Below are 27,758 nucleotides of genomic sequence, written 5' to 3'. Positions count from 1 at the left end.
GAGGCGGAAGGCTGAGCATCATTCACCCTCCTCCTGTTTAGTTGGCAGAAGAGTGATCGACTCATGTTATTCTTTGTATGTCTTCAATGTTTTAAGAATAAAGGCAATCATAAGTGGGCTCCAGATGGTTTTGTGAAGGATGACGGTAAAACAATGCAACAGGGAAGAGCAAAATTTTCTGTGGTAGCCAGGCTCCAATATTTCCACCAGAATGAGCTGGAACAAAATGGTTCCAGTCGCCTGTACGTCACTCCAAATGCTAGATAGTCTTTTGCAGCCATCTTTAGTGGTGCTGTGCTCAGCCATCGGGAGAAGCAGCACCCTGATTCCAGAGACAATGCTTCTGAATGCCCCAGGCAAACATTCCCTGTTGTTTACTCAAAAAAATTATTACACATGTTACTGTGCTTTTTTCTAAAGCTTTCCTTTTCTTCCAGTTCTCTCTGCTTCAAATCAGCCCACTGCATTCATCCCTTCCATTTAATCCTGGAAATTGTACTGTGGAGTGCAATTTTCTTCCTTGGAGGGAAAAACAGTCTCAAAAGCACAAGGAACATTTGCAGCTGAGTGAATAAAGAGCTTTTATTTTTCAGTCTCTGACCCAAATTGCAGCACACTGGAAGAAGCAAAAGGCAGCTTTCTCCTCCCTACCTAGCAACCTGTTAAACAGAATCTCCTCCTGATGCAGAAGGCCAGCAGGAACTTAGTCTGTCCTGTTTTTGTTGAATTTAAAGCTCATGCTCCAAAACATATTCTTCTTGATAAATAAACTTGACTCAGAAATCTACAGAATAAGAGACTGCAGGATAATGGCTTTGACTGGAAGATCTGATGTTTTCCTGAGGGTGCAGAGGTGACAGGAACAAGGCCTGTAGGAGAATGGAAATTGAAGATCTTGTGGCCTGGTGGGTTAACACTGAATCAACAATTCCCAGGAGATTGGCTTGACCTGCAGGAGCTGTCATGCATAGAACATGGGTCATTGTTCTTATATTAAGGTTTGTATGCTGTCTAAACAAACTACAGAGATTCAGCCATTGCTTAGGCTAAGATGATTAGCACAAATTGAATGGTTTCGTGTGAGTGATGCATGGGGTGGATTAAACTGAATGAACATATGTGTTTTCTTTCTATCCCTGACTATCTGGGATGTGTCTGTAAAGTCACTAAATAACAGAAAAAGGAACCTATTTGGCCAAGAGAGCTTTTCTTTCTACCCACCAAAAAAGGAGATTTTTCTATAGTAAATAAGTTTTAATTTTTATTATCTTATTATCCCTGACCTTCTCTCAAAAATCCCAGAGGTTGCCTCCTAAATAATTTTTGCTAATAGATACGGTAATCCAGGTGTTTGGCATCAACCCATATAAATACTCATTCTGTTCTTGTTTCAATCCTTGCTCTCTTAAACCTTTATAGGACTTGTAGATATAGTTTATGTGTGTTGACTACACTTGTGTATAAAGAGTGCAAGATGATGCCGGCTTCTTATTTTGACTCAGGACCTTTTCTCATTATTTTCATAAATCTTGTTTAAGCTCAATTTCTCCATAATATTCAAAAAATTCTTATCAATCACAATTTTCTCAGTAATTAACATCTAAATATCCAAATTTTCCATTTAAATATATCATCCCAGTATTTTCATATTTCATATATTATAAAAATACTATACTACTTATCTATCATATAATCTACCTATCACATCTTTTCTAATCAATTTATATTTCACTTCTATTTATAAAAAGTGATTTGTTAAATCACTATATATCCTTTTGTCAAAGTTCTTATTAAGCCTAATTTCATCTCAATATTTTAATTATTCTTTAATCTTAAATCTTTTCAAACTTAATTTGTCTTTAAAATTCATTGTATAAGGTTTCTTGTTGTGGTACTGTCAGGTGCAATAAATCAGGAAGCAAGGCAGTTCAAATGACTAGAGGTTTATTGCATGCTAATATTTTCTACAAGAATCTGAACTACTAACGGTCAAAGCAAATTGGCAGTAGATAAGAGTAAAAGGAATTCAAAGACAACTGGACTTAGATCTCTTGTGGCATGAAAGGACTCTAGACCGATGATGCACTTCACCCCCTCCTTCTGGTTCAGCCTCGTTATCTGCAGATACTTTTTTGTGTGGGAAGAAGAGAATATTCCTTGACTAATTTTAATAATATCTTTATTATGAAACCCAGAGATATTTCATAAACATCTGTGCCACTGTATGTAACTGGAATCCTTCTATGATCAGCATCAGGTAAACATGCAAAGAATCAGAATCCTTTGAGAACTGCAACCTAAAAACTAAAGCCTACATCAAACAAATATCTTTGAGAATCATAGGGATTGAAGTTGCTGTCATTTATGATCTTGGATTGTATGAGTTTCTGCAAAATAGGCATTTTTTATGAAAGTTACAGTGCTCTATTTTTCCTATAACTCTCCCAGTTGCACAATCTTCATACAAATGCCCCAACTTACATATTTGTGTCAGATCTGATCTTTTGATCAGATGATTACAGGAAATAAGACTTTTGTTGTTGCTTGCTACTTCTTTATTATTAATAAGCAACTTTGTTCCTCTGCTCTCACTTCTAAAGTCATTTCATCTCATGGTACCTGACCTCCCCACCCTTGGCTTTTCCCCCTATTCTCCTCCACAATTGATTGTGTAGAAAGAGGTTTTCTGTCAGAAATCTGATAAAATACACCAGGGGTGTCAAACTTGTGACGTCATGGGATGTGTTGTGACGTATCATGATGGCTGGCAGTTTGACACCCCTGAAGTAGACTCTCATCCATGGAAACTTCTGAGACATTAAGATGCTGTACAATTCCTGATTTTCTACATTCCCTTATATTTAAAAATGATTTTAAAAAAGAACAATGCAGGAATCAAGTATAGGTTGATATAATCAGGTATAACCAGAAGTGAGAACTGTTCTCACCCTTCCAACCTTCCAAAAGAGTATCAAAACCTGGTTTTACCAGTTGGCTTGGATCCCTGAAGGGGATACTCATCATGGGAAGTGGTTAATGGGCTAAGAAGATCTTACCCCATGCCTCCTATCTCCTTGTTTCTAGTTTTTATATAATGTTGTAAATTGTAATTGTTTCTACATTTATCTTTTTCTAAGCTGCCTAAAGTTTCCTTATCAGTGAGAGGGGTAGCATATTAATTAATTAATTGAATACTCAACTCAAGAACTGATGACTCACAGAAAGGTTTTAAAAGACCTTTTTTCCACCTGTCTGATCTTTCTATCCCACTGAGACCATGAGCAGGGGGGGGGTCCTCTCTCCCTTTGAGTCTACTATGCAAGCAAGAAACATCTTTGTCATGGAACAAGATCCAGGAAAGACTTCTAGATACGATCGATTGAATAAGTGAGTCATGGAGTGAGAAGCAAAAGCAGCCAACGGTAGGCAACAGCAAGAACGTTTTCTGGTTCTGGTTTCCCTTTACATCTTTTTTGTCCCTCTGAAAAACAATTATAATATCTTAATTCTCTTCCATTACAGAAAGTACATGAAGCTATTACATGGTGGTACATATTTTAAAGTTAGGATTCAAGTCTCCTTTGAAATAAGATTCTGTCCTGGTAACTTCATGGAACTGTCATGCAAAGGACATAAAAGTAGCTCACCACTGTCTCCTTGTGCGTGTTCCCCCCCCCCCCCTATTTTAAAGTCTATTCTACAGTCCTGTTTCTTTCCTGGCATTTCCATCCAAATCCTCTTCTGGCCCAACCCAGCATAGTTTTTAAACTCACACAAGGTCAGTCTGATGCTGCCCCCTGCTGAAACTCTGGTTAGTTCTTGTAGAAGGAAGAAATGCAGCATGAGCTTCTTAGCGTGACTTCACGAGGATGAGCTGCCGGCATGCTTCCCAACGTTTTCCAATCTTGCATTAGTCTTCCTTGCTCCTTGCCTTGTGATACTTGGGTTACCTAGTGGCAATGAGATATTATTGAACAATATTGTTGAATGACAGCAAGGTGATTAAGGTTGAGGTGACATTGCACTGATGAAAAAAAATGTTTGAATACTACCTGGGAAAACATTTGTCTGAAATGGTATAGGGTGTCCTGCCTGAGCAGGGGGTTGGACTAGAAGACCTCCAAGGTCCCTTCCAACTCTGTTATTCTATTCTATCCTATCCTATCCTATCCTATCCTATCCTATCCTATTCCATTCCATTCCATTTTCTGCTTTTGGAAGGCAAGATTGCACTTAACTTGTCAATCAAAATCTTAGCGAAAGATTGTTGTCTTTTTTGTAAGCCTATTATAGGAGCATTAAAAACACCTGAAATCATATATATGTCTGTGACAAAATAAGGAAATGAATATACTCCACAAACACAGTTTCCTTCTGGATTTTTTTTACATATATCTTTTGTGGTTCATCATATTCAAAGCTGTATTTTCAATATCGAATTCAGCAAAATTCTACATGGCTTTAACAAAATTGTGTGACCTTCTATACAATGAGGTTTTCAAAACATTCAAAAAGAAAGTTAAGATATAGTATCCCCAGTTTAGATTTATCTTCTTATGATGTTTTGAACATGATTTTCTTTAAACTATAACATGGCTTGAACTGTCATTTGGCTCTATTTATCAAAATAGGCTCAAAAAAAAAAATCTTGCTCCCTGAAGCAATGAGGCAAATGTGCCCTCTTTTGCATGCCAAGGCAAGCTATATTATTTCATATTCAAGGCTGAAACTCAACCAGTCTGTTATTTCCCCAACCTACACGAAAAATAATATAAGACTATATGACCATAAGAACACTTTTGAGAAGGTTCACATACAGCAATAAACCTAAAAGTAGTTATTTTTGGTTCTGCCCCTAGTTTGAACCAGTGGTGGGATTCAAATATGTGAACAACCAGTTCTCTGTGTGGATGATTGAAATTACAACAACACTGAAAAAAGTGATTTACAAGCAATCCTTACACTTACAACCAGTGGTGGGATTCAAATATATGAACAACTGGTTCTCTGTGTGGATGCCACTTCTGGAAGTCCATTCTGGGCCTGGGCAACAAAAAATTAGCTACCGGTTCTGCCGAAGTGGTGCAAACCGGCTGAATCCCACCACTGGTTTGAACTGTACCTACTGCTGCTCTGTGATCATGATTCTACTCCATTAGCTGAGGAGCAGGAGTCTAGAACTGTCCTTTTGATCCAGAGAGTGAAATGGCTAATATTTTGTGAACTGTGAAGTCTAGGGAATGTTGAAAGTAGATTGCAGTTTTAACATCGCATAATGGGAATGAGCTTCTGTTTGGCAGAATAATATTAGTTGATGTTGTTCCCCCCCCCCCCAAATACATTGCAAGCTAGACTTTTTATTCTTACCTCTCTTTTTCTTTCTTTCTTTCTTTCTTTCTTTCTTTCTTTCTTTCTTTCTTTCTTTCTTTCTTTCTTTCTTTCTTTCTTTCTTTCTTTCTTTGAAAGAAACATGGAGAACTATCCGGTACTAAAGCTCAGGGCCTCAAAAGCTAAATTTAAGAAAACACCTTCAGATTTAGTCAGAATTGCATGTTCCTTGAACATAGTCTGTTTAGATGGCTGCTATATATGGGCAGGATTCACATGTCACATTAACTCACTATATGGTTTGTTTGGGTTTTGCCTTCCTCCCTCCCTCCCTTCTTCCCTCCCTCTCTCCCTCCCTCCCTCCCTCCCTCTGAGTGCCGCCTCTGGCACCTGTGCCATAGGTATGCCACCACTGGTGTAGACTATTCCAGTAGAGGCCTATTCCAGCTTAGAGCTACACACTATATTGTTCATACATGTACGAGTATTTTAATAACTGGCTATACACGCTAGCTAGGCTGTGTGGTGAGTAATGACTGAGTAAGATTTTCTGCTCCCAGCAGAATAATTTTGTGGGTATGTATTTTGAGCCTTACCATGTGTCCCAATTTGTTTCCTTGGTATGTGATAATTAAGATGGATAATTAAGATGATAATTAAGATTATAATCACATGATTTTTTGGAAATCGTCAGCTGAATACCTTAAAAACCTAGAACCCAAGCAAATGTTGAAGCATCACTGATACTGAGAAAACAGGATGTGAGACAGGCAGTTATATTCATTAAGCCTCGGGACAAAGTGTGCATTTTCATGATATCCCTACGTCCTTCTGAATATGTCACATAGGTATCACCAGTGGCTTATTTATCTCATGTTTAAAATTAGATCTGCAGGCAAATTAAATTAGCCCCATAAATTACCATGTTAGATTCAGAAATGGAAAGGATCCATGGTTGAAGAAACTTAGACTGAGCCAGTCTCTGCCAATTACTACCAACACAGTATAAGAAGACACTTGGGTCTAGATCAGGGGTAGGCAACCTTAGCTCTTTTATGACTCATGGACTTCAACTCCCAGGAATTCTGGGAGTTGAAGTCCATGAGTCATAAAAGAGCCAAGGTTGCCTACCCCTGGTCTAGATCAAGCTATGTTGTTTGTTTTATTCAAGGGTAGTCCCATATAAAATGCATTAAATAATCCCAAAAGGAAGCGATTCAGATAGGAATGACTCTGAACAAGACTTCCCAAGGCAATAATGGGTACATTTAATGCACAAGCTGTAACTGTGTGAATGTCCTCCTGGCAATAGCGGCATCCTACTCATCAAGCAAGGGGTTGTGAGTTCAGGAGAAACACCAGATTGTGAACCACTTCTAAATGGGGAAAAACAACTCCAATCAGGCTCACAAATGGTATTTCTTTGGAATTAATGGCACAAATCCAAAGTCACTCCATCTTAGAAGGATTAGGTCTGAATCTATTCCACCACATCTAGTACCTGACATGGTCCAGACATTGGCCATTTTTCTATCCGTTTGACCTGGAATTGAAATATATAGCTAAGTATCCACACCATCTGCTCATGATACATGATACAGGATCTTGAGCCAATGGATGACTCCTCTCCCCAGCCTTTTTAATGGGAAAAGGAAAGAGTAGAAGTCTCTGGAGGGAACCACAACTTCCCCCAACTGACATTGCCATCTCAGGAAAAAGAAAAAAAAATATTGCAGAGCGATGCCACTGTCTCTAATCCAGAAGATTAGAAAAGGACACCGCAGTTGATTGTACTGAAAATTGTTGAGAGATCACAAAGCACCAAGAGGATTGCATTTTCTTAATTCTGCTGTTGCTATAGGTGATCCACAAGTGTAACCAATTCAGTTTCCATAGTACATATGGCCTGAAACCCATATGGGTTCAAATAATCCAATTTCTTTAGGGCTATTTTGAGTTGTAGGGCACTACTCTCTCTAAAACCTTTCAAAGAAAGTTAGATCTAAAATGATCCTTTGCTTAGGGAGCAATTCATGCATATGTTTGTCAGGCTCACCTTCATTACTCTCTACTCTCTGCCCTTTTTTTTCAGATGAACATACTGTTCTGAAGAAAATCAGACATTGCATATCATGCTAAGCCTTAGTTTGTTTATACGTAGTATATTTGGTAAATGAATGATTTACTGAATAAGCCACCACAATATTCACTCAAGTCATAATAAACATGGTTTACAGCACGCAATGGCAGATTTCTCATCCCATACTAAGGGAAAACCGAAGTAGCCAGACCATGGCTTTCTTTGCATAGTGTATAAACCCAAGCATTAAGTAAAATAGCTATCTAATAGCTAAAATAGACATGGATATCTTGTAGAATAGTAGGCTTGTTCTGTAATAGCACTAGAAATGCTCTTCTAGCCTCTTTAATAATTGGAGGCTCAGCAAGTGATGAGTGGCTCCCTGATGTGAAAGAGTGAACCCTCTCTACTGAAATAGATTGACTGGGATCACATCCTCAAAGACCACAGGCAAGAATATGATGGGTTTGGTCTGAGTGACTGCCTGTAGTGAGCTCTGTGCAATATTTAATAGGCTGGCTATCCCACCTCTGCTTAAAAACCTTCAGCAAAGGAGAATCCATCACCTCCAGAGGCAGCCCATTTCTTTGTTGAACAGCTCTTACATTTTCCAACTGAAATCTAATACTGCTTTGTCATTTATATCCATTGTTTCTTGTACAGTTGTCTTCTGGAACAACCCTGCACAATTCTGCCCCATCTTCTGCAGGACAGTCCTTCAGATAATTGAAGAAAGCCATCATATCTAGCTGTAGTTTTTTTCTTCCCCAGACTGAATTTTGCCCAATATCTCCAAATATCTCTTATAAGTTTTTCTTTTAGGGCCTTTATCATTGTGCTTGCTTTCCTTGGGTCATGTTCTGGCCTATTAAAATGCTTCTTAAAATGTATTGTCCACAACTGGATGCAACATTTTATCCAAGTGTGATATGAACTAGATAGACTAGAGAGAATGTTTTCTCTTGATCTTGATACTGCATTTCAGTTAATACATCCTAGAATTGCATTGGGTCTTTTTCTGGTAACAATATCACATTGTTGGTTCATAATTCAGCTTGTTATCCGCCAGGTTTACTGGATCTTTTTATGTCTACCGCTGCCAGTAATCTTTCAGTATTTTTTACCATGTAATGCTTCTGCCCAGCTCAATACAGAGCTGAGGGTGTAATTGTTCAACAAGTATTGTGTCCATCTAATGAAAAATACAGTCCAGCCCATATTTTGTCATCTTCTCTATAGGATCCAAGAGATTAATTAAATTGTCCTTAGAGAAAATTACAAGTTATAATTAAGGTCAAAGAAAACTGACAGCCTGGGTTCAAGACCCGAGCACACGATGGGAAAAGATCCCGATACTTGCCCCAACTCCTGCCCACCTAACAGTTTGAAAGCAAGCAAATGCAAGTAGATAAATAGGTACTTTGTGCACTTCAGCATACTCATGCTGGCCTCATGACCAAGGAAAGGGTCTTTGGACAATGCTGGCTCCCCCAGATAAGAAATGGAGAAGAGCACCAGCCCCTACAGTCAGAAACACCTGGCCAGGGGAAACCTTTACCTTTTCAAAGATGGCAAGAATTGCGGGGATCAAGAGTCCGTAGAGTCAGCAGGAGTTCGTTATATAACTAGCTTGGTTCTTGAATTGTGATGCTACAAACACTCTAAAGCAGGGGTCTTCAAACCTGGTCCTTTTATGACTTGTAGACTTCAACTCCCAGAATTCCTTAGCCAGGAATTAGAGTCTGGACCGCCAAATTGTATGGAATACTTAGCACCTCTTGCAATCATAGTAAAATTATTATTTGTGACAAATCTGTGAACAGACAGAAATTTCACACAACTTGGACCACATGGCTGCTATCTGGAATGATGTCCTCTTGCCTTCTGCCTGGTTGACTCTGCTGACATTGTCAGAGTAGCATTGCACCTCCCAAGAATCTTCTCCTATTGAAATGTTAGATAAGGAAACTCAGATTACTTATTTGCAAGTAGAGTATAAATCAAACTACATATGAGTTTTTAGAAACAAGCCACTTCCTTATAACCAGCTTAGAGAAAAGATAAGAAGATGCCTTAAAATATGAATGTCTGAAACCTATCATCCTTTCTGCTCTGTTGAAAGGCTGCTGTGCCCAAGGCAATATCTAACATAGACATATACTTAGATGCAGGTACGGCTCCTTGCTTTAAAGTTGCAAAGAACTGCATTCTGTGAATACCAAAGCATTAGAAGTAATTATATGTGTCACACCTGATGAAGACATTTATGGGGCAATGACTTGACTAGAGTAGAATGCACTCTTTATTTTATAGCACTAGATCAGTGGTTCTCAACCTGTGGGTCAGGACCCCATTTGGGGTCGAATGACCATTTCACGGGGGTCGCCAAACAATGCAGTCCGCCATTTTTTCCCCCTTTTTCTTAGCTGTGCTACTCCCTTTTATTCTATTGGCTTTTGTCTCTGGCCTGCTGAGCCCGCCAAAAGTCCCATTCTGCAAATGGTGCTGCACCAGTTGAGTAGTCCTCGACTTACGACCAGTTGAGCAGTCCTCGACTTACGACCGGTTGGGGGGGTCGCGGCATTAAAAAGGTTGAGAACCACTGCACTAGATGTTCATGAGAATGTTGAGGAATAATGCCTGTTATGAAATATGAACTCCCAAGTATTGTTATACGGGAAGTTTAAATTTGGAATGGTCATCTTCCATCTGCTCACAAACACAGTATCTGTACTCTCAAATAAATACATTTTTAAATGTTCTATAGCAGAGCTGGAGAGCTATGGCCTCTTTATAATTTGTGGACTTCAACTCCCAGAATTCCTGAGCCAGCATGGCTGGCTCAGGAATTCTGGGAGTTGAAGTCCACAAGTCATAAAAGGGCCATAGCTCCCCACCCCTGTTCTATAGTAATTTGGTCTAAGTATCATTTTAAGCAGATGACAAATATATTTGGTATCTGAAATTTTGAACGTTAGAAGAGTCAGAAAGATTTAGGTTATCAATCAGAAGATGGTTTAAACATTTTTCAGAATTTCAGCTACTAGGTAACACTTTGAAGGGAGGTCATTATTCCCTTCTGTAGCAATATTTAACATAAGCAGGAACGAATTACATTGTATGACTGTAACACCACATTATTATGCAACAGTTTAAATTTAAATAAAATTAACATAAGCTCATTAGCATACAGCTTTTGCAATTCACAACAAAACCTATGAGTAATAACTAAATCCGGTCAAATAAACTGTAGCAGGAAGAGGAGTATAACTAATCAGACCAGAAAGATTTGTTTAGGGGATGTTCCTTCTGGGAGTTTATTAGCCTTCTGTGTCACTACTTCGACCAAACTTTTATTTGGCTCTGGATATTTGAATGACACTTTGATGGAAGCCCAGGTTTTCTATTGGTAAGTGAATTCTTTTGATATCTGTCTAACCTGATGAAAGCTTTTGGTTCTCCTTATTAAATACTATGCTATCTACCTTTATCTTTAGTAAAGGTGATCTGGTTAGTGTCTTCTTCTCTTATATGATTCCTGTTAAATTAACAAAAGTTTCAAATTCATCTGTTTTGATCTCACGGAAGGAAACTACTGTAAGGTATAATGGAAATATGTTGTGCTGATTTTTCACAGTATATATAAGGGGCAACAGCATATCTAGCAAGTCTCCATGCTACATGTTTTATCAGAATTTAAAGCTATTTAAAGTTAATTGTTTCGAATCAGTAGGACTTGTAGTTCTGGAAGGAAATAAATTGTGCTTTTTAACATCTCATTTTGACTCTCCACACAAAGATAAATTTTCAAGGATTCCAGCAATAATCAAAGGCCGTGCCCAGGTTCATGTGCCATATTTATTTGCTTTTGGTTTAGTATGTTGTGTGAACCCAGCCACTGTAACATATAAATCATGGCTAATGGTGTAGCATATTTACTGTGTATAAATCCAGCTAATTGAATATTATTCAGTGTACCATATTTAAGTAAAGAATGTCTTACTGTGACCCCCTGATTAAGCAAACTGTGGTTTATTAAATTGCAAACACAGCCAATCAAACCAAAGTGTTATAAAGGTAAATGAACCCCAAATCTTTAGGGGGTTGTAACTATTTCAAAGCAAAAGTGAAGGCGGTATTCTAGAACTCCTCACATCAGACATCAGTCAGTTTGATCCCTATTGTGACACACCTCTCAGCATCTCCAGTAAAACCTATGGTTTATCTCACTTCTATTTCATTATTATCTATTTTCTGGTCAGCCAACTGGGTTATAGCCAAACATTAAAGTCAAATCAATTAAATTAAACTGACAAGAGAGAGAGAGAGAAAAGTAGGAAAAATAATTTATTGGCGAGTTTTTGGGTGTGTGCATGCCTTTGAGTCACTGTAGACAAGTCTTTGCAGTTTTCTTGGCAAGATTGTACGGAAGCGGTTTGCCCTTGCCTCCTTCCCAGGGTTGAGGTAGAGTGTCTGGTCCAAAGTCACCCAGACAGCTTTGCCTAAGACAGGACTGGAATTCATGGTCTCCTGGTGAGAACACCCCCTGTTCTGCAAATAAATAGATCACTAGCCGATAAAGCATTTTGTAGCCTTGGGATCCTGGTATGTAAGTAATCAAATTAAGCAACTTGTTACCTGTAGGAGGCTGGCAGCAGCACTCAGCTTTCTCAATTAGCTGCCAGGAAGTGAATAGTCCAGAGTCCATCCCCAGTGGAATGGGCTCAGCAGGAAATCCCTTACTAACCATGAATGTTTGTTTGCTTGCAGACATTTTGTTACCAGATTTGCTAATATCTTTGAAGGGTTCTGGGACCTTACATCTTCATTGCTAACTAATCTGGTAGCAAAATGTCTGCAAGCAAACCACCAAGTTCAGAGAGCATCAAGGACTTCACAATTCAGCTCTGAGCTATTTATATGTAGTCTTCTATAGATGTCTTTATAACCTGAAAGGAGTATTTAGTTGCCATTGTTCTATGGCCTTCTGGAATGAAGAGGTCCTTGCCTTCTCTGTCATGGTGCTTGTCCTCTGGAATAAAATCTCTTCAGAGATCCATTTGTTCGTACCATGATGATATTCCAGAAGTCTTAGAAAACTTGGCTGTTCAACCCACATCTTAGGGTGCTTATGGTTGCCTTATCAGTTGTGATTCTGTCAGGGTGGTGTGTTTGTCCAGATGCATGGAAATTTCTTTTTATTGTTTTTTAGTTTTTTTAGGATTATTCCCCCCCCCAGTCATCTGGAATAGGGAGGCTTCTACTTCTTATAAATAAATACAGAACTGTTACCACTAGGTTTAAAACAGTGACATATTTAGCATTAGTTTGAACATTACTCATCACAGAATAAATGGAACCACAATGCTTTTCATATAATATCAACCTTAGATGCATATTAAATCTGCATATGCTCTATGGATGATGAGGATGTGTTTCTTTCATTGTAAACATGATACCATTATTTGATTCTACATGGAGTGTCAGTCCTTCTTTTTTGCAACAAAATAATTTCTTTTTTGAAAAAACAGAATTTGAATATATATACTGGACAAGGAACATAAAGAGAAACAACCCAAAATTTAGAAGGATTGTATATATTCCTTCTCTCAAGGAGAACTACAAAAATTAAAAATCTTTATTCAGTGTTTTTTATTTGGAAATGTATTTGATCAGTTGTAATAAATTATAAAAAGTGTGTTAATATTTCATACAATTAGTGACCCACTTTGAATAAAACTATCCCTAGTTTTTTAAAGCTTGTTATGTTTAATTTTTCAGACAAAGTTTTCCCACATTTTTAAATATCATGGGTCCAAATACATAATATATGTACCTCTGTTTCCTGGTGGTTTGCGATAACAAATTCAGTAGTTATCAACAAATTTAAGTCAATTTATTATGTTGCAGGAATGTCTTAGGAAAAGGGTCAATAAATCAATAACAGGATTTATTATCTGTTAGCAATCCTGAGGTTATATTAATCATTTTAAAAAGAGTTATCATTTTTAAAAGGTAGTCAGATTTATTATTTAAAAGATGATCAAATTTATCATTTTTGAAAAAGTTATCACTTTTAAAATGTGGACAGATTAATTATTTTTAAAAGGTGATTCCTGATTTCCCATATGATAGTTGTGCTAGACCTCTGTTTAGATGCAAGTCAATATTTAGCCTCAGCCAGACATAATGAACAATATTATATGAAACAGAATGAATGTGTTGATCTGGGTATTCAGGTTTGCTCACAACACCCAGCACTATCTCTGTTCTTCCTCTAAAACACATGAGATGCAAGGTCTGGATTCATGGGTTCAATCAAGACTAATTGAGTAAAATTCAGAGAAGCCCTAGATGATGTTGCTGATTTCAAAAATGAAACAAGATTGTAAACTGCCCAGAGTTGCCTTATCAGAGAGATGGAAATAAAGTCTTTCTTTCTTTCTTTCTTTCTTTCTTTCTTTCTTTCTTTCTTTCTTTCTTTCTTTCTTTCTCTCTCTCTCTCTCTTTCTCTCTCTCTCTCTCTTTCTCTTTCTTTCTTTCTTTCTTTCTTTCTTTCTTTCTTTCTCTCTTTCTTTCTTTTTCTTTCTTTTTTTCCTTCTTTCTTTCTTTCCTTCCTTCCTTCCTCCCACTTTTATTATTTTTTATAAATCATACCAATATAAATGTGAAGAGAAACTGGCTTGTGTGTTTAATTGTGTGCTTGTCCTCAGATCTGAATTGTAACTGGTGAACAATGGCAGGGAACTTCAGCCTTACCTATCTTTCCTGCAATTGGTCTGTTAAGGTCTGTTCTTCCAGCCCAATCCCATTATAGAAGACTGGAGAATGCCAAGTTCACAACAGCTGTTCCAACTTATTTCTGATACTTTATGATAATTCTTCACACATGAGTACTGGTAGAGAGAAAGCTACTAAAGAATTAACTCAAATGTGCTATGAATGTTTAAAAAGATAAAAATGGTCCCAGCATGTTACAAATTTGGTTCTGGTTCCTTCCTTAGGAATTAGCATCTTCCTGCATCCTGGAAAAGTGACTAAGGTCCAAAAATCCTCTGGGCAAAGGTGAGCATTGACACTATTAAATAAGATCCGGTTCTGAAATTTTGTTTTTCTTAATCAGAAATAACTGCCTTCAAAGATCAGAAAAGAAGTGAATAGATCCAAGCTAACTATAACTGAAAACTATATTTTAAAAGGCCATCATTTGTCTTGACAGGAAAGTGAAAGTGTAACTATTGTTTTCCTTTCAATCTCAATCCACATTCATTTCCATGTGGCCTGCATCATAGGTCGTGCATTGGGACTGCTCTTCATGGTAGGAGTCAGGTGGCCTGGAACAACATTTCAAACAACATCCATAACTTGGTTGTGACTTGCTGCACTCCACCCACCCCGCCCCATATTTGCTTTATGATTGATACTCTGACACAGAAAAATACACACCCACTTCTTATAGCTCCAACAAGGATTATTCACTAGCTCTCTATACGTCTTTCATACAGAGTTTAAGAGTTTAGAGTTTTAAAGAGTTTGCCTTTAAACAACAAGGCCAACAGGTTATTCCCATAACATACGAGAATTTACACAATAGCATTGCTAGTTAATTTGCTTATTCAGCTGTTGCAGATTTTCTTTTGGAAGTTTTTGCTTCACGCTCATAGGTTTTCACTTGAAAATACTGCCCCTCTATAATTAAATAAATTCATACACAACTTATTTCGCACAATGAATATTTCCTATCACATAGAATGAAAATAGATCATTTGGAAAAAATCTAATGCATTAGTTATGGTCAATCTCATGAACGGGATTCCTTCATAGGACTGTCCGAAGAATGTCTAAAAGCATTTTCAGTTCATACACGCTCAAATAACTTTGCACGCAATATGAACTTTACTGATTTAATTGGATCTTGTTCCCAGATAAGTAGGAATGTAGTCTTCATTGATAGCCTATTGACTTTCTACATGCAAAAGCAATTATACAGATAGTCCTCAATTTATGACTACAATTGAGCCCCAAATTTTTGTTGCTAAGTGAAACATATGTTAAGTGAATTTTGCCCCATTTTATGACTTTTCTTGCCACAGTTGTTAAGTGAATCACTGCAGTTGTTAAATTAGTAACACGGTTGTTAAGTGAGTCTGGCTCCCTTATTGACTTTGCTTGTCAGACCCCAGGACACTGCAACTGTCATAAATATGAGTCAATTGCCAAGTGTCTGAATTTTGGTCACGTGACTATGGGGATATTGCAATGGTGGTAAGTGTGAAAAATGATCATAAGTCACCTTTTTCAGTGTCATTGTAACTTTGAATGGTCACTAAATGAACTGTTGTAAGTTGAGAACTCCCTGTATAAGGAAAAAGAAGTCAGAATAGTCTAAATTCTTAACATAAGAGCACATGTAACCCAAATCCCTAATCCGTGCTTCAGTGTAGCTTCATGTGGCACTAAAGAACACAACAGAATTCTTGTCCTTAAAAAAATCAAATGCAAGACTATTGTGCTGTATTGCTGTTAAGGGGAATGAAAAAGAACTAAGGAGTTAAGCTGTTTTGTACAATCTCTTTCTGTCTTTATACCACAACAATGAATATTTCAGATTCTGCGGCTTCACCTCAAAAAGCAGCACAGCAAGGTAACACAAACCGAGTTATTAGCAACTGGTTTGGGAACAAATAGAACTGTTTATGTTTTTGAATTAACCATCCGCCAGTGCAATTACACACATTCCTTAAATATTCGTACAAAGATAGGCAGACCAGATAGTAGGCAGACTTTATATACTGAGTGCCTGGTTTTGCTAAAATGAACACTTCCAAAAAGCAGACACCCATTTTGTTTCAGCATTTTCTTCCACAAGCATTTGGAGGGAAAAGCTATTTTAAACCATAGCTTGAGTTAGGTTGCTATGATAATAGCTTCACACCCCACTGGAATTCTAAATTTAGACATTCCTGAATTGCATATAAATATTTGGATGTAAATCACTCTCTGGACAGATCAACATTTAAATGAATGAAACAGTCACATGAAACATTACTTTTATATTCTGCGATGCCAGCAGTATTACAAATCTGCAGGTCCAATCTAAGTATAAGCGAGTTCAGTAATCTGTAGATTCTGCAGTAAACAGTAAATGAGTGAAACCAACGGCTGTGGTTTTATTGCACTGATGTCCATTTTTGTAGACTCTAAAAATTACAGAGTGGCAACATAAGGCTCAAAGCCTTGAGTCCAATACCCAGAACCCTTCCAAAAATGTAATTTTAATGTAACAAAGGAAGAAAAAGGTAAAGTATACATTCATATGAATTGCATTTCCTTATTAAAATTTAAAATGGCCTTCTTCGTCTGTGGTCTGAGGAAGGTTGTGCACCCACTGCTTAGGTATCTCCTAAGTCAGTGATGGCGAACCTTTTAGAGACCGAGTGCCCAAATTGCAACCCAAAACCCACTTATGCATCGTCGGGTACCGGGTGGGTGTGGCCCATTGGCTGGGTGTGGCCCATTGGCTGGGCGTGGCTGTGGTGGTAACGGCAGACTGGTGGGACTAAAAAGTTCAATCAATCAATTCCAACTTTGCAAGATTTTTTTTTCCCGCAAGAAGTTGAAATTGACTGCTTGATTGAACTTTTTTTTTTTTTTTTGCACACAGCGGCAGAGGCCTAAAGCAAAAAGGTTTTATAAAACCTAGCTGAAGGCCTAGGACTGGGGCAACGGAGCGCGTGCCCACAGAGAGGGCTCTGAGTGCCGCCTCTGGCACCCATGCCAAAGGTTCGCCACCACTGTCCTAAGTTATTCAAGATGCAAAGCCCTGAAAAAATAGCCAACCTCAGCAAGAAACCAGAGGAATGTTATTAATATTTGGTCAAGCCTATTGCTGACAGCTATTGCAGGTATGTAAAACTGCACATCTTCCATCTTGCTTCATGATAAGTAAATTCTTAAAGATATTTTTTTCTTTTCATCATTTCAAAGGCGGGAAACAAAAACGGAATAAAAAAGCAGAAATGCAAGAAGAAAGTGAAGATAAAAGTTCTTTAGGGGAGTTAACAGAGAGTCCACAACAAGGTAAAATACGTAATAACAGAGTTGAAAGGGACCTTGGAGATCTTCTAGCCCAACCCCCCCGCTCAAGCAGGAGACCCTATAGTATTCTGGACAAATAACTGTCCTTTTAAAAACCTCCAGTGATAAAATAAACTGGTTCTTATGTTTATATTACCAGGATTGAGGCCTCAGAGGCCTAGTGGGCATTCTTAGCTCATAAATTGTGGAGAAGATTTCAGATGTGGGGGGGGGGGAGGTACAAGGAAATAGACTCATTCAAACTCATGCTCGTCTCTTTTTCTGCTTTTCCCAGAGGGCAGAACCAGGGGAAAGAAAAGTGACACAAACTTCCTTCCTCATGATGTCAAATCAGTAAATGGCTCCCTGCAGATGGAACACAGCAATTTTTCAGTAGTGTCATTTAGAGTCTAAGTTTAAGTCTAAGTTAAAATCTAAGTCTGAGCCTCCTTCATATGAACATCAAAGGGTGTGAGCAGCAAGACTGAAAAGATGGAAAAGCAACAGTGGATTCTTCCCTTTTGAGCAATATATTGTGGGTTACTGGTTTCCTGCTGTGACTAAGCACAGAAAAAACAGTCTGTACCTTTTCAGGCAGTTGACTGTGTAGAAAAGTGGGTGCCCATGATTTCAGCGCAGGGAATGTGTGTGTGTGTGTGTGTGTGTGTGTGTGTGTGTGTGTGTGTGTGCAGATACAGGAAGTCCTCCACTTATGTTCCCAATCGAGCCCAGCATTTCTGTTGCTAAGCAAGGCAGTTGTTAAGTGAGTTGTGCCTCGTTTTATGATCTTTTTCCCACGGTTGTTAAATGAATCATTGGAGTTGTTAAGGGAATCTGGCTTCCCTCATTGACTTTACTTGTTGGAAGCCACTGGGAAGGTTATAAATGGTGATCATATGACCCCGGGACTGTCATAAATACATGCCAGTTGCCAAGTGAAGTGCCTGAATTTTAATCATGTGACCAGGAGGATGCTGCAGCAGTTGTAAGTGTGAAAAACGCCATAGGTCACTTTTTTCAGTGCTGTTGTAACTTTGAACAGTCACCAAATGAATGGCTGTAAGTCAAGGACTACCTGTGCAACATGCATATTCACACACACGTACATATACCATTTCTGAAATGGGCAGAAAGGTCTAATACCCGCATAAGCTCATCACTGTATGGGAACCGTCTCAAATATGCTTGCAAGCAGTCGTTGAAAAAGAGTGCTAGAATTCCCATCTCTTTCTGCATGACCCAGCCCCTATTCCCTCTTTCCCATCCCAGAAGCTGGCCCTCGGTAGCTCTTCAGAAGGATAAATCTTTTTTTTTTTTTTTGCAAGTCCAGATGGTTGCTGCGCTCATAAAATCATTTTTCTTTGTTTTCAAATCAGCCTTTTTCCTAGAAAGCAATTTCACAAATAGGCTGCAGTCCTCTGAAAACAGGCCAGATTTTTTCCCCCTTGTCATCACGTTTTGAAGATTCGAGAAAACTGAAGAGTAAAATAACAACAGCGAAGGATGACTGGAATAATACAGCTTCCTTCCTTCCATGAAAATCTTTCTGTTACTTCTCAAATTCTCCTTGTTTGAAAAATCTCCATGTTTTAATCCCAGCATGAGCTGGAGCAATTTTGAACAAACATGTATTAATTTGTCAATTTTGTATATTTTTGTCATTTTAGATCTGTCCAGTGAAATTATTCCATACTCTGAAACAGGTATGAGGCTCACATCAAAAGCTTTGCTTTTTGTTATAGAATCTGAAGGCTTCTAAGTAAGGCCAAAGAGTCGGTGGTGTAGTGGTTAAGACATCAGGCCATGAGTTCTAGTCCTGACTTGGGCATGGAGATCTTGGGCCAGTCACTTTCTCTCAGCCCTAAGAAGGAGGCAATGACAGACCACTTCTGAAAAACTTTGCCAAGAAAACTGCAGTAACTCTGAAAAGCAGACATGATTGAACGGAAGAAGAAAAAAAACACAGCCCAATCCTTTCCCCTCCTCTCTGCCACTTTGGCCTTGCCCATTTTCATGCATCTCCCATCTCCTCCTGACCTGTTTGGCATGTTGAGAGACCAAGAGAACAAATGAAGTCATTTGGAAGTAAATTCTCTTGGCTTCCCCGATTCCCTGCTCCCTCTGCCCTGTGCAATAAGCAAGTAGCAAAACAAGCTGGAAGAGCAGTACAGCCAGGAAACTCAAAGGTTCAGCAGTGGATCTCCTGCAGGGGTGCAGCTCCGGAAAGGTGCTCAGTGCAACTTTGCCCCAACCTTCTAGAAGTACTGGACTACAATTATTCATTAAATTAAGGTCATTAATTTTGTTTCAGTTAAGCTTTTTATTTTTATTTTTTTAAAATTTTAAAATTTTTTATTTTAGACCAACAAAACAAAACAAAACACAACAAACATTATACACATACACACGTAATATATCCTTTTTTGTTAATAGCAGTTTGTAACAGTACTCTTCTATTCTTTACATTTCCCCCCTCTTTCTTCTTTGAAATATTTGTCCTTATTGCCCCATTGTTTCTTATTTACATTTTCCTTCTTTCATATTCTACAACTTACTAGGAATCCAACATTATTCATTGTAGTAACACTCATATTTTTTATAAAACTTGACCGGAATTCCATCTAAGCATGGTGATCATACAAATATTCTCATATTATTTAGTGCATATACTGTTTTTACTCTAATACTATTTCCAACATTAAAATTCACCCCTTTTATTCACCCCAAGTATATTTATTTAATTTTATTTTTCTTTGACATATATAATAATTCCTCCTTTCCTTTCCTTTCTTGTTTTATGCTAATATTGTGTATAATGTTTCTAAATTTTACTTTCTCTAGTAATTTTCTATAATCCTGTTTTATGTACACTTCCTAAAGATTCATCACATCTACATCCAATTTCCTTAAATTGTTAAACGTCTAAACTCTTTTTCTTGATATATTTAATCCATTAATATTTATAGAAAAGAGCTTAATTACGTCTCCCATTTTTAACTTGATCTATTTTTTTGTTTTTATTTTGTTTTATACTTCTTGTCTCTATAAGTCTTCCTTTTGCTTCTCTTTCTAACCTTTCTCTTTCTTGTAACTTTTGTATTTCTCGCTCTCAATCAGCTTCCTCTAATAGATCTTCATCATAACTTTTACTCTCCGGCTCTTCCCTACTTTCTTGTTCTTCTCCTTGTGAAAAGTAACTCTCATAAAAGTCCTGTGCTTTCTCAAGTGTATCTATCTTGTATTTTTTCTCCTGCCAAGTTAAAAGTATGCCTTCAGGTATTAACCAACGAATCTTGACTTTATATTTAATTAATTGAGTCGTTAAAAATTGGTATTCTCGTCTCTGATTTCATATACTACGTGGTATTTGTTTTAATACAATTATTTCTTTACCCTTATACATTATTAATTCGTCTCTTGTTTTTTTATATATTTCATCCTTTATTGATCTTCTAATAAACCTTATATGAACCTCTCTCGCCAATCTATGCCTTCGTGCATAATTTGTGTATACTCTATATGTTTCATCCATGTCTCTTTTTACTTCCAATTTTCTTTGCCTAAAATCACTGCCAAAATCTCTGCCATCTTTTCTCCCAAATCTTCCTCCTTTTCCTCAACAATATTTTGAAATCTTAAACAAAACGAAGCTTTGTTCATTTCCAGAAAAGCAATAGATTCAGTCAACTCCCTATTTACCTGCTCAGATTTCTGTATCATCCCTTCTATTTTACTATCAACAAGCTTCATTTTTGTTTCAACTTTTTGAATTCTTTGTTCATTTTCCATCATTGTTTGTTGTATATTACCTAACTTATCATTCATATTTTTAATTTCATCTCTCATTTTTCCAATATCATTCTTAAATATGCTTGCAAGCAGTCATTGAAAAAGAGTGCTAGAATTCCCATCTCTTTCTGCATGACCCAGCCCCCTATTCCCTTTTTCCCATCCCAGAATCTGGCCCTCGGTAGCTCTTCAGAAGGATAAATCTTTTTTTTTTTTTGCAAGTCCAGATGGTTGCTGCGCTCATAAAATCATTTTTCTTTGTTTTCAAATCAGCCTTTTTCCTAGAAAGCAATTTCACAAATAGGCTGCAGTCCTCTGAAAACAGGCCAGATTTTTTCCCCCTTGTCATCACGTTTTGAAGATTCGTGAAAACTGAAGAGTAAAATAACAACAGCGAAGGATGACTGGAATAATACAGCTTCCTTCCTTCCTATGAAAATCTTTCTGTTACTTCTCAAATTCTCCTTGTTTGAAAAATCTCCATGTTTTAATCCCAGCATGAGCTGGAGCAATTTTGAACAAACATGCATTAATTTGTCAATTTTGTATATTTTTGTCATTTTAGATCTGTCCAGTGAAATTATTCCATACTCTGAAACAGGTATGAGGCTCACATCAAAAGCTCTGCTTTTTGTTATAGAATCTGAGGGCTTCTAAGTAAGCCCAAAGAGTCGGTGGTGTAGTGGTTAAGACATCAGGCCGTGAGTTCTAGTCTTGGCTTGGGCATGGAGATCTTGGGCCAGTCACTTTCTCTCAGCCCTAAGAAGGAGGCAATGACAGACCACTTCTGAAAAACTTTGCCAAGAAACTGCAGTAACCTTGAAAAGCAGACATGATTGAATGGAAGAAAAAAAAAACACAGCCCAATCCTTTCCCCTCCTCTCTGCCACTTTGGCCTTGCCCATTTTCATGCATCTCCCATCTCCTCCTGACCTATGTGGCATGTTGAGAGACCAAGAGAACAAATGAAGTCATTTGGAAGTAAATTCTCTTGGCTTCCCCGATTCCCTGCTCCCTCTGCCCTGTGCAATAAGCAAGTAGCAAAACAAGCTGGAAGAGCAGTACAGCCAGGAAACTCAAAGGTTCAGCAGTGGATCTCCTGCAGGGGTGCAGCTCTGGAAAGGTGCTCAGTGCAACTTTGCCCCAACCTTCTAGAAGTACTGGACTACAATTATTCATTAAATTAAGGTCATTAATTTTGTTTCAGTTAAGCTTTTTTATATAAATTTTTCAAGTCTGTCATTGCTCCCTGTAGTACAGTTCTTAGGGTATTGTGAGGTTAGTTGTTTGGTTGGAGACGTTTCATTATCAGACTAGATAACATCATCAGTGTTAATGAGGGTGGGGTTTGCTGTCTATTTCAGCTATCCATGTTGATCTGTTGCAGACCATAGTAATTTCTCCAGATCTTTCTTTATTACTTATTTATACAAAAAAAATTAATATGGCCTTACTTCAAATAGCTCAAGGCAGCTGAGAGAACTACCATTTTGTGCTCCTCAGCTCTATTGTAACAAACATGATTTGCATAAATGAGTCCTTTTTTGAACAAAGAAATGCCTTTTTAAAATGCAAACTTGTTATTCATCAGAAAATACAAGGACAGAAGGAACACCTGCAGTTGGTAAATATAACTGTTTAAAATTCTGTATGTTTTCTTCTGCACGATATGTATGTTTCATTTGTATCATATGTTAGTTGTTTGTCTAAGATATGCAAAACCTAAGCCCCCTTGGCTGGTAGTTTCTCATCAGAAGGGACATCATTTTTGAAAAAACAAAAATATTGTATGTATCTCAAATACTGGCTCTTTTGAAGGAACCGTTGATGGGACAAATTCTCTGATTTACCTTCTCTGTGCAGGGATAGGAAATCTAGAAGTTTGTTCTTAATGCTGTTCATCCAGTCAGCCAGGGGAGCGCTATGCATCCTCCTGATGTATAGGAAGAGAAAGAGCCTGTACAGTAATTGATAGATGCCACTAGAAGGGTTCAGTTGCTGCCTTCACTTCACTGGCATCTGAAATTCCTAACAATAGTTCTTCTCCTTGTATTAGAAAGTCCAGGGAACTTTATCGAGCCTACTTGATAAAGGCAGCATCTTTAATATAATGCTTGAGGGTAAACAGATTTTTGACAGCTTCAGTGCCTTAACTGAGGGTTTTTGGGGGGTGCCATACCATACATTTTAATTCAAATTTCATTTCCCACAGTATGTGAAGAAGGTATTTGTCAGACAATCCAGCACCCAAGATGGTGGATTCCAAGGATTCGGAAAGATGGTAAGAATATAACTGATCACAGACTTAAATCACAAATTCTTCTCTCTATGAGGCAAGGCATAAGCCCTGATGTTTAGATTTCTATCCTAGACTGGCATAACTAAATAAAAAAATAACATCAATATCTTGTATTTTCCCTATACACAACATTAATGAAGATAAGGTGCAAATCATATACATGCAAAGCTTTCAGCAGTTCTATTTCTTTTATTAATAAAATTTTATACAGCTGCCCATCTCACTAAAAACAACTCTGGGCAGCACACAGGAATGAGATAAAAAGAACAATGTTAAAAATCACAAATGTAAAAATCCATATCAATAAATATCACAGAAAACCAAAGATACAAATCCTAGGCAACCAAAGGAATAAAAATGGCTACCTCAACAATAGAAATCAAATCTGATGAAATGATAATGAATAATGAAAATAATAATGAAAACAATGATAATAATGATAATGATGATAATGATAATGATAATGATAATGATAATGATAATAATAATAATAATAATAATAATAATAATAATAATGTTGGAAGGGACATTGGAGGTCTTTTAGTCCAATCTCCTGCTCAGGCAGGAAACCCTATACCAGTGATGGCGAACCTTTTAGAGACCGAGTGCCCAAACTGCAACCCAAAACCCACATATGCATCGTCGGGTGTCGGGTGGGTGTGGCCCATTGGCTGGGCGTGGCCCATTGGCTGGGCGTGGCCCATTGGCTGGGTGTGGCTGCGGTGGTAATGGCAGACTGGGTGGGACTAAAAAGTTCAATCAATCAATTCCAACTTTGCAAGATCTTTTTTTTCCCCGTGAGAAGTTGAAATTGACTGATTGATTGAACCTTCTTTTTTTGCACATGGCAGTGGAGGCCTAAAGCAAAAAGGTTTTATAAAACCCAGCTGAATGCCTAGGACTGGGGCAATGGCGCACGTGCCTACAGAGAGGGCATTGAGTGCCGCCTCTGGCACCTTTGCCATAGGTTTGCCACCACTGCCCTATACCATTTCAGACAAATGACTGTCCAGTCTCTTCTTTAAAACTTCCAGTTTTGGAGCATTCACAACTTCTGGATGCAGGTTGTTCCAATGATTAATTGTTCTAATTGTCAGGAAATTTCTTCTTAGTTCTAGGTTGCTTCTCTCCTTGATTAGTTTCCATCCGTTGCTTCTTGTCCTGCCTTCAGGCACTTTGGAAAATAGCTTGACTCCCTCTTCTTTGTGGCAACCCTGGAGATATTGGAACACGGGTATCATGTCACCCCTCGTCCTTCTCTTCATTAACTTAGACATACCCAATTCCAACAACCGTTCTTTATGTGTTTTAGCCTCCAGTCCCCTAATCATCTTTGTTGCTCTTCTCTGTACTCTTTCCAGAGTCTCAACATCTTTTTTACATTGTGGTGAACATAAACAAATCTTCAGTAATGTTCAGAATATCAAAAGGGATGGGGCCAGTGGTGGGATTCAGCCGGTTCGCACCAGTTCAGCAGAATCGGTAGCTAATTTTTTCTTGCCCAGGTTCAGAATGGACTTCTGGAAATGGCATCCACACAAAGAACCGGTTGTTCACATATTTGAATTCCATCACTGGATGGGGCCAATCTAATTGGGAGGGGGGAACGGAAAGGATGTTCCATAAGACAGACACCACAGCAGAGAAGGCACATTCCTAGTGACCTATCAAATATTGGTCTCTCGCCAGTGGAACCCACAACTCGCCTGCTCTGCCAGATTTAATGGAGCAGTCTGGTATAACCAGGCAGTCCCTCAAACTGATCATCAAGTATCATATTTTTAATATATTTACAGCTCAGGCTACCTACTAGTGTGTAAACAGAATATACTCCCTTCTCCCACAATTTATAATCTTGAGAACTTCACTCAAGTTCTCTGCTTAATGTACATGGGGAAGTATTTTCCTTATTGACTCTGGGTGAAGTTAGTTAACCTACTTAACTGCTGTTTAAGTTATAAAAATATTCATATTATGCATATATATGTATGTGTGTGTATGAGTGTGTGTGGTATATTTATGTGTATGCATATGTATACACACGCAAACGCACAAACTGTATGTTCACATACAACTTCCAATATTAGACTTTTATTTTCATGGAAATATATGAAATTACAGCCATTAAATTAGAGCCTTGAATATTTTCTTATTTTTTTCAGATGAATTCTTCCATTTTATCATTATTTGTTTTGCTGTTGGAATGTTATTAGTCTGCTATTATAAATATAACGGTAAGTGAATATTACAATATATTGATTTCACATGGCGAAAAAGAGAACAAAATATAATCTCATTCTTTCTTTCTGTAGACTGGACAGTTTCCACTGGAATTGGCTTGATGACCTTCGCAGCCCTAGAAACAACAGGAATATATTTTGGCCTTGGTGAGTGTTTCATCTGAATTGTTTTATGCAGTAGTAAATCAAGCTGCCTTATATTCTTAATTTAAGATATCACTGTGACAGAAACAGCAATTCTTCAATATCTCAAACTGTAATGGTCTGATAAGTTAATTACCTACTTGGTCGCTTTCTGACAGCGGATTCTTGTTTCTTTTCTACTAGTGCACCGCATTCGAAGTATCCTGGAATCTTTCATCCCCCTTATTCAAAGAATCAGAATGCCTGGTAATTCTATTCTTTTATTGTTCCTTTTTGAAACCCTATACAACTTTCAAGGTCATACTGAGAAAAAAGGTTTCCACTGACAGGGATTCTCATTTTGTATAAACCAAATATGACTTGTTTGGATTGGATATATCTCATTTGTAAAGAAAGAACGCCATTCTTTATAAACTGCTTTATAAACCATGCTTTATGTTTAGCTGCTTGTGCAAATCATAGAACATAGACTAATAGGGTTGGAAGGGACCTTGGTGGTCTTCTAATCCAGGGGTCCCTAACTCCAGGTCCACGGACCAGGACCGGTCCACAGACTGTTGGAAACCGGGTTGTGTAAGCGGTGGATGAGCAGTGAAGCTTTATTTGTATATGCGTGGGATTAGGTTGTATGCACTAAACCATCCCCTCCCCCTTGCCCGCCGTCACTGCCTCCACTGCTGCCAGTCTGTGGAGCCAGAAAGGAGGGGGACCTCTGTTCCTAGTCCACCCCCCTGCTCAAACCCTATATATCATTCCAGACAAATGGTTGTCCAGTCTCTTCTTGAAAGCCTCCAGTGATGGAGCACCCACAATTTCTGAAGACCAGCCATTCCACTGATTCATTGTTCTCCCTGTCAAGAAATTTCTCCTAAGTTGGATCTCTCCTTAATGACCTTCCACCCATTACTTCTTGCCCTGCCCTCTATGCTTTGGAAAATAGATCCACCCCTTATCGTCTGTGACAATCCCTCAAGAACTGGGAGACTGTTATCATGTTCCTCATAATCCTCTTCAATATACTAGAGACATACTGTACCTAACTCCCTCAACGTTTGTCATAGGATTTAGTTTCCAGACCCTTTACTAGATTTGATGCTCTTCTCTGCACTCTTTTCAAGGACTCAGCTCTTTTTATATCATTGTGACCAGAACTGGATCCAACAAGGTTTATTCCATAATCTCTGACTACACAAAACTCAGTTTAGAGCATCACAAACCCCATCTAAATGAAATGATTATTAAATGTATATTTAAATGTTCATCTTGGCTGCATTTTTACAAAGATATATTAATAAGTAATTAAAAACTAATCTTTGTGATATCTTTTTCTTTGTTTTTGTTTCATAGGGTTCAAAAAGCTTAACTAAGCCAGAAATCTCAAGAGCACTGAAATTATCCTGTTTGGTTTCATGACTGCAGGAACAAATGTAACAATGTGAAAACAATATAAATGTCTGGACTAAAGAATTGAGGTCCTAGGAGTGGAGCTGGTAAGATGGGATGAAGAGCTTGGGCCATCCAAACACAGCACAGATGCCATCAACAGCTCCACAACAGCCCGAAGGGAAATGGCTTTCAAGCTGTCCTTTGCAAGGAAAGGGCTGGAGAAATCAACTCAGGATTTAAACCTGAGAACATATGATATAGCTAGACTTTCAGGCTCTTTAGAAGCTGTTTTTATCATTATTAGAGATGCTGGTACTGCAATAAAGTTACTTAACTATCCAAGGCTTCTCCTTAAATTTTAGGACTTTGTGTCTGTGTTACCAGAGAGGGATTTATTGTGACGCAGCTCTTTCAG

At 38.0% G+C, this 27,758-nt stretch overlaps 1 protein-coding gene across 7 annotated transcripts; it reads left to right on the top strand.

Annotated features, from left to right (window-relative positions):
- The first annotated feature begins 725 nt into the window (after positions 1-725).
- On the top strand, positions 726-27,685 carry TMEM40 (transmembrane protein 40). 7 transcript variants are annotated; one of them, XM_039351069.1, is made up of 12 exons: positions 726-998; positions 14,413-14,473; positions 17,073-17,313; positions 17,396-17,488; positions 19,153-19,188; positions 21,840-21,875; positions 22,866-22,898; positions 23,487-23,555; positions 25,736-25,807; positions 25,886-25,960; positions 26,141-26,203; positions 27,305-27,685. In XM_039351069.1, the coding sequence occupies exons 4-12, from the start codon at positions 17,428-17,430 to the stop codon at positions 27,322-27,324; spliced, it is 465 nt and encodes a 154-aa protein (XP_039207003.1). In that variant the 5' UTR covers positions 726-998; positions 14,413-14,473; positions 17,073-17,313; positions 17,396-17,427; the 3' UTR covers positions 27,325-27,685. The 7 variants fall into 7 exon arrangements, with proteins under 7 accessions (XP_039207003.1, XP_039207004.1, XP_039207002.1 ...); XM_039351070.1 differs by lacking the exon at positions 17,073-17,313 and adding an exon at positions 16,017-16,052; XM_039351066.1 differs by lacking the exon at positions 726-998 and adding an exon at positions 10,657-10,817.
- The last annotated feature ends 73 nt before the right edge of the window (positions 27,686-27,758 follow it).

Source organism: Crotalus tigris, unplaced genomic scaffold (assembly GCF_016545835.1).
Source record: "Crotalus tigris isolate CLP2741 ecotype Arizona unplaced genomic scaffold, ASM1654583v1 scf7180000018369.423966, whole genome shotgun sequence".
Taxonomy (NCBI): domain Eukaryota; kingdom Metazoa; phylum Chordata; class Lepidosauria; order Squamata; family Viperidae; genus Crotalus; species Crotalus tigris.
The sequence above is the reverse complement of the archived record's forward strand: the minus strand, read 5'-3'. Positions and strand labels throughout refer to the sequence as shown.

Excerpts from the sequence above, each read along its gene's own strand:
- TMEM40 (XM_039351068.1), top strand. The coding sequence starts at position 17,428 with ATGCAAGAAGAAAGTGAAGATAAAAGTTCTTTAGGGGAGTTAACAGAG. Across the intron at positions 22,899-23,486 it reads AGAAGGAACACCTGCAGTTG|TATGTGAAGAAGGTATTTGT; the intron begins GTAAATATAACT and ends CATTTCCCACAG. Across the intron at positions 25,961-26,140 it reads AGGAATATATTTTGGCCTTG|TGCACCGCATTCGAAGTATC; the intron begins GTGAGTGTTTCA and ends CTTTTCTACTAG.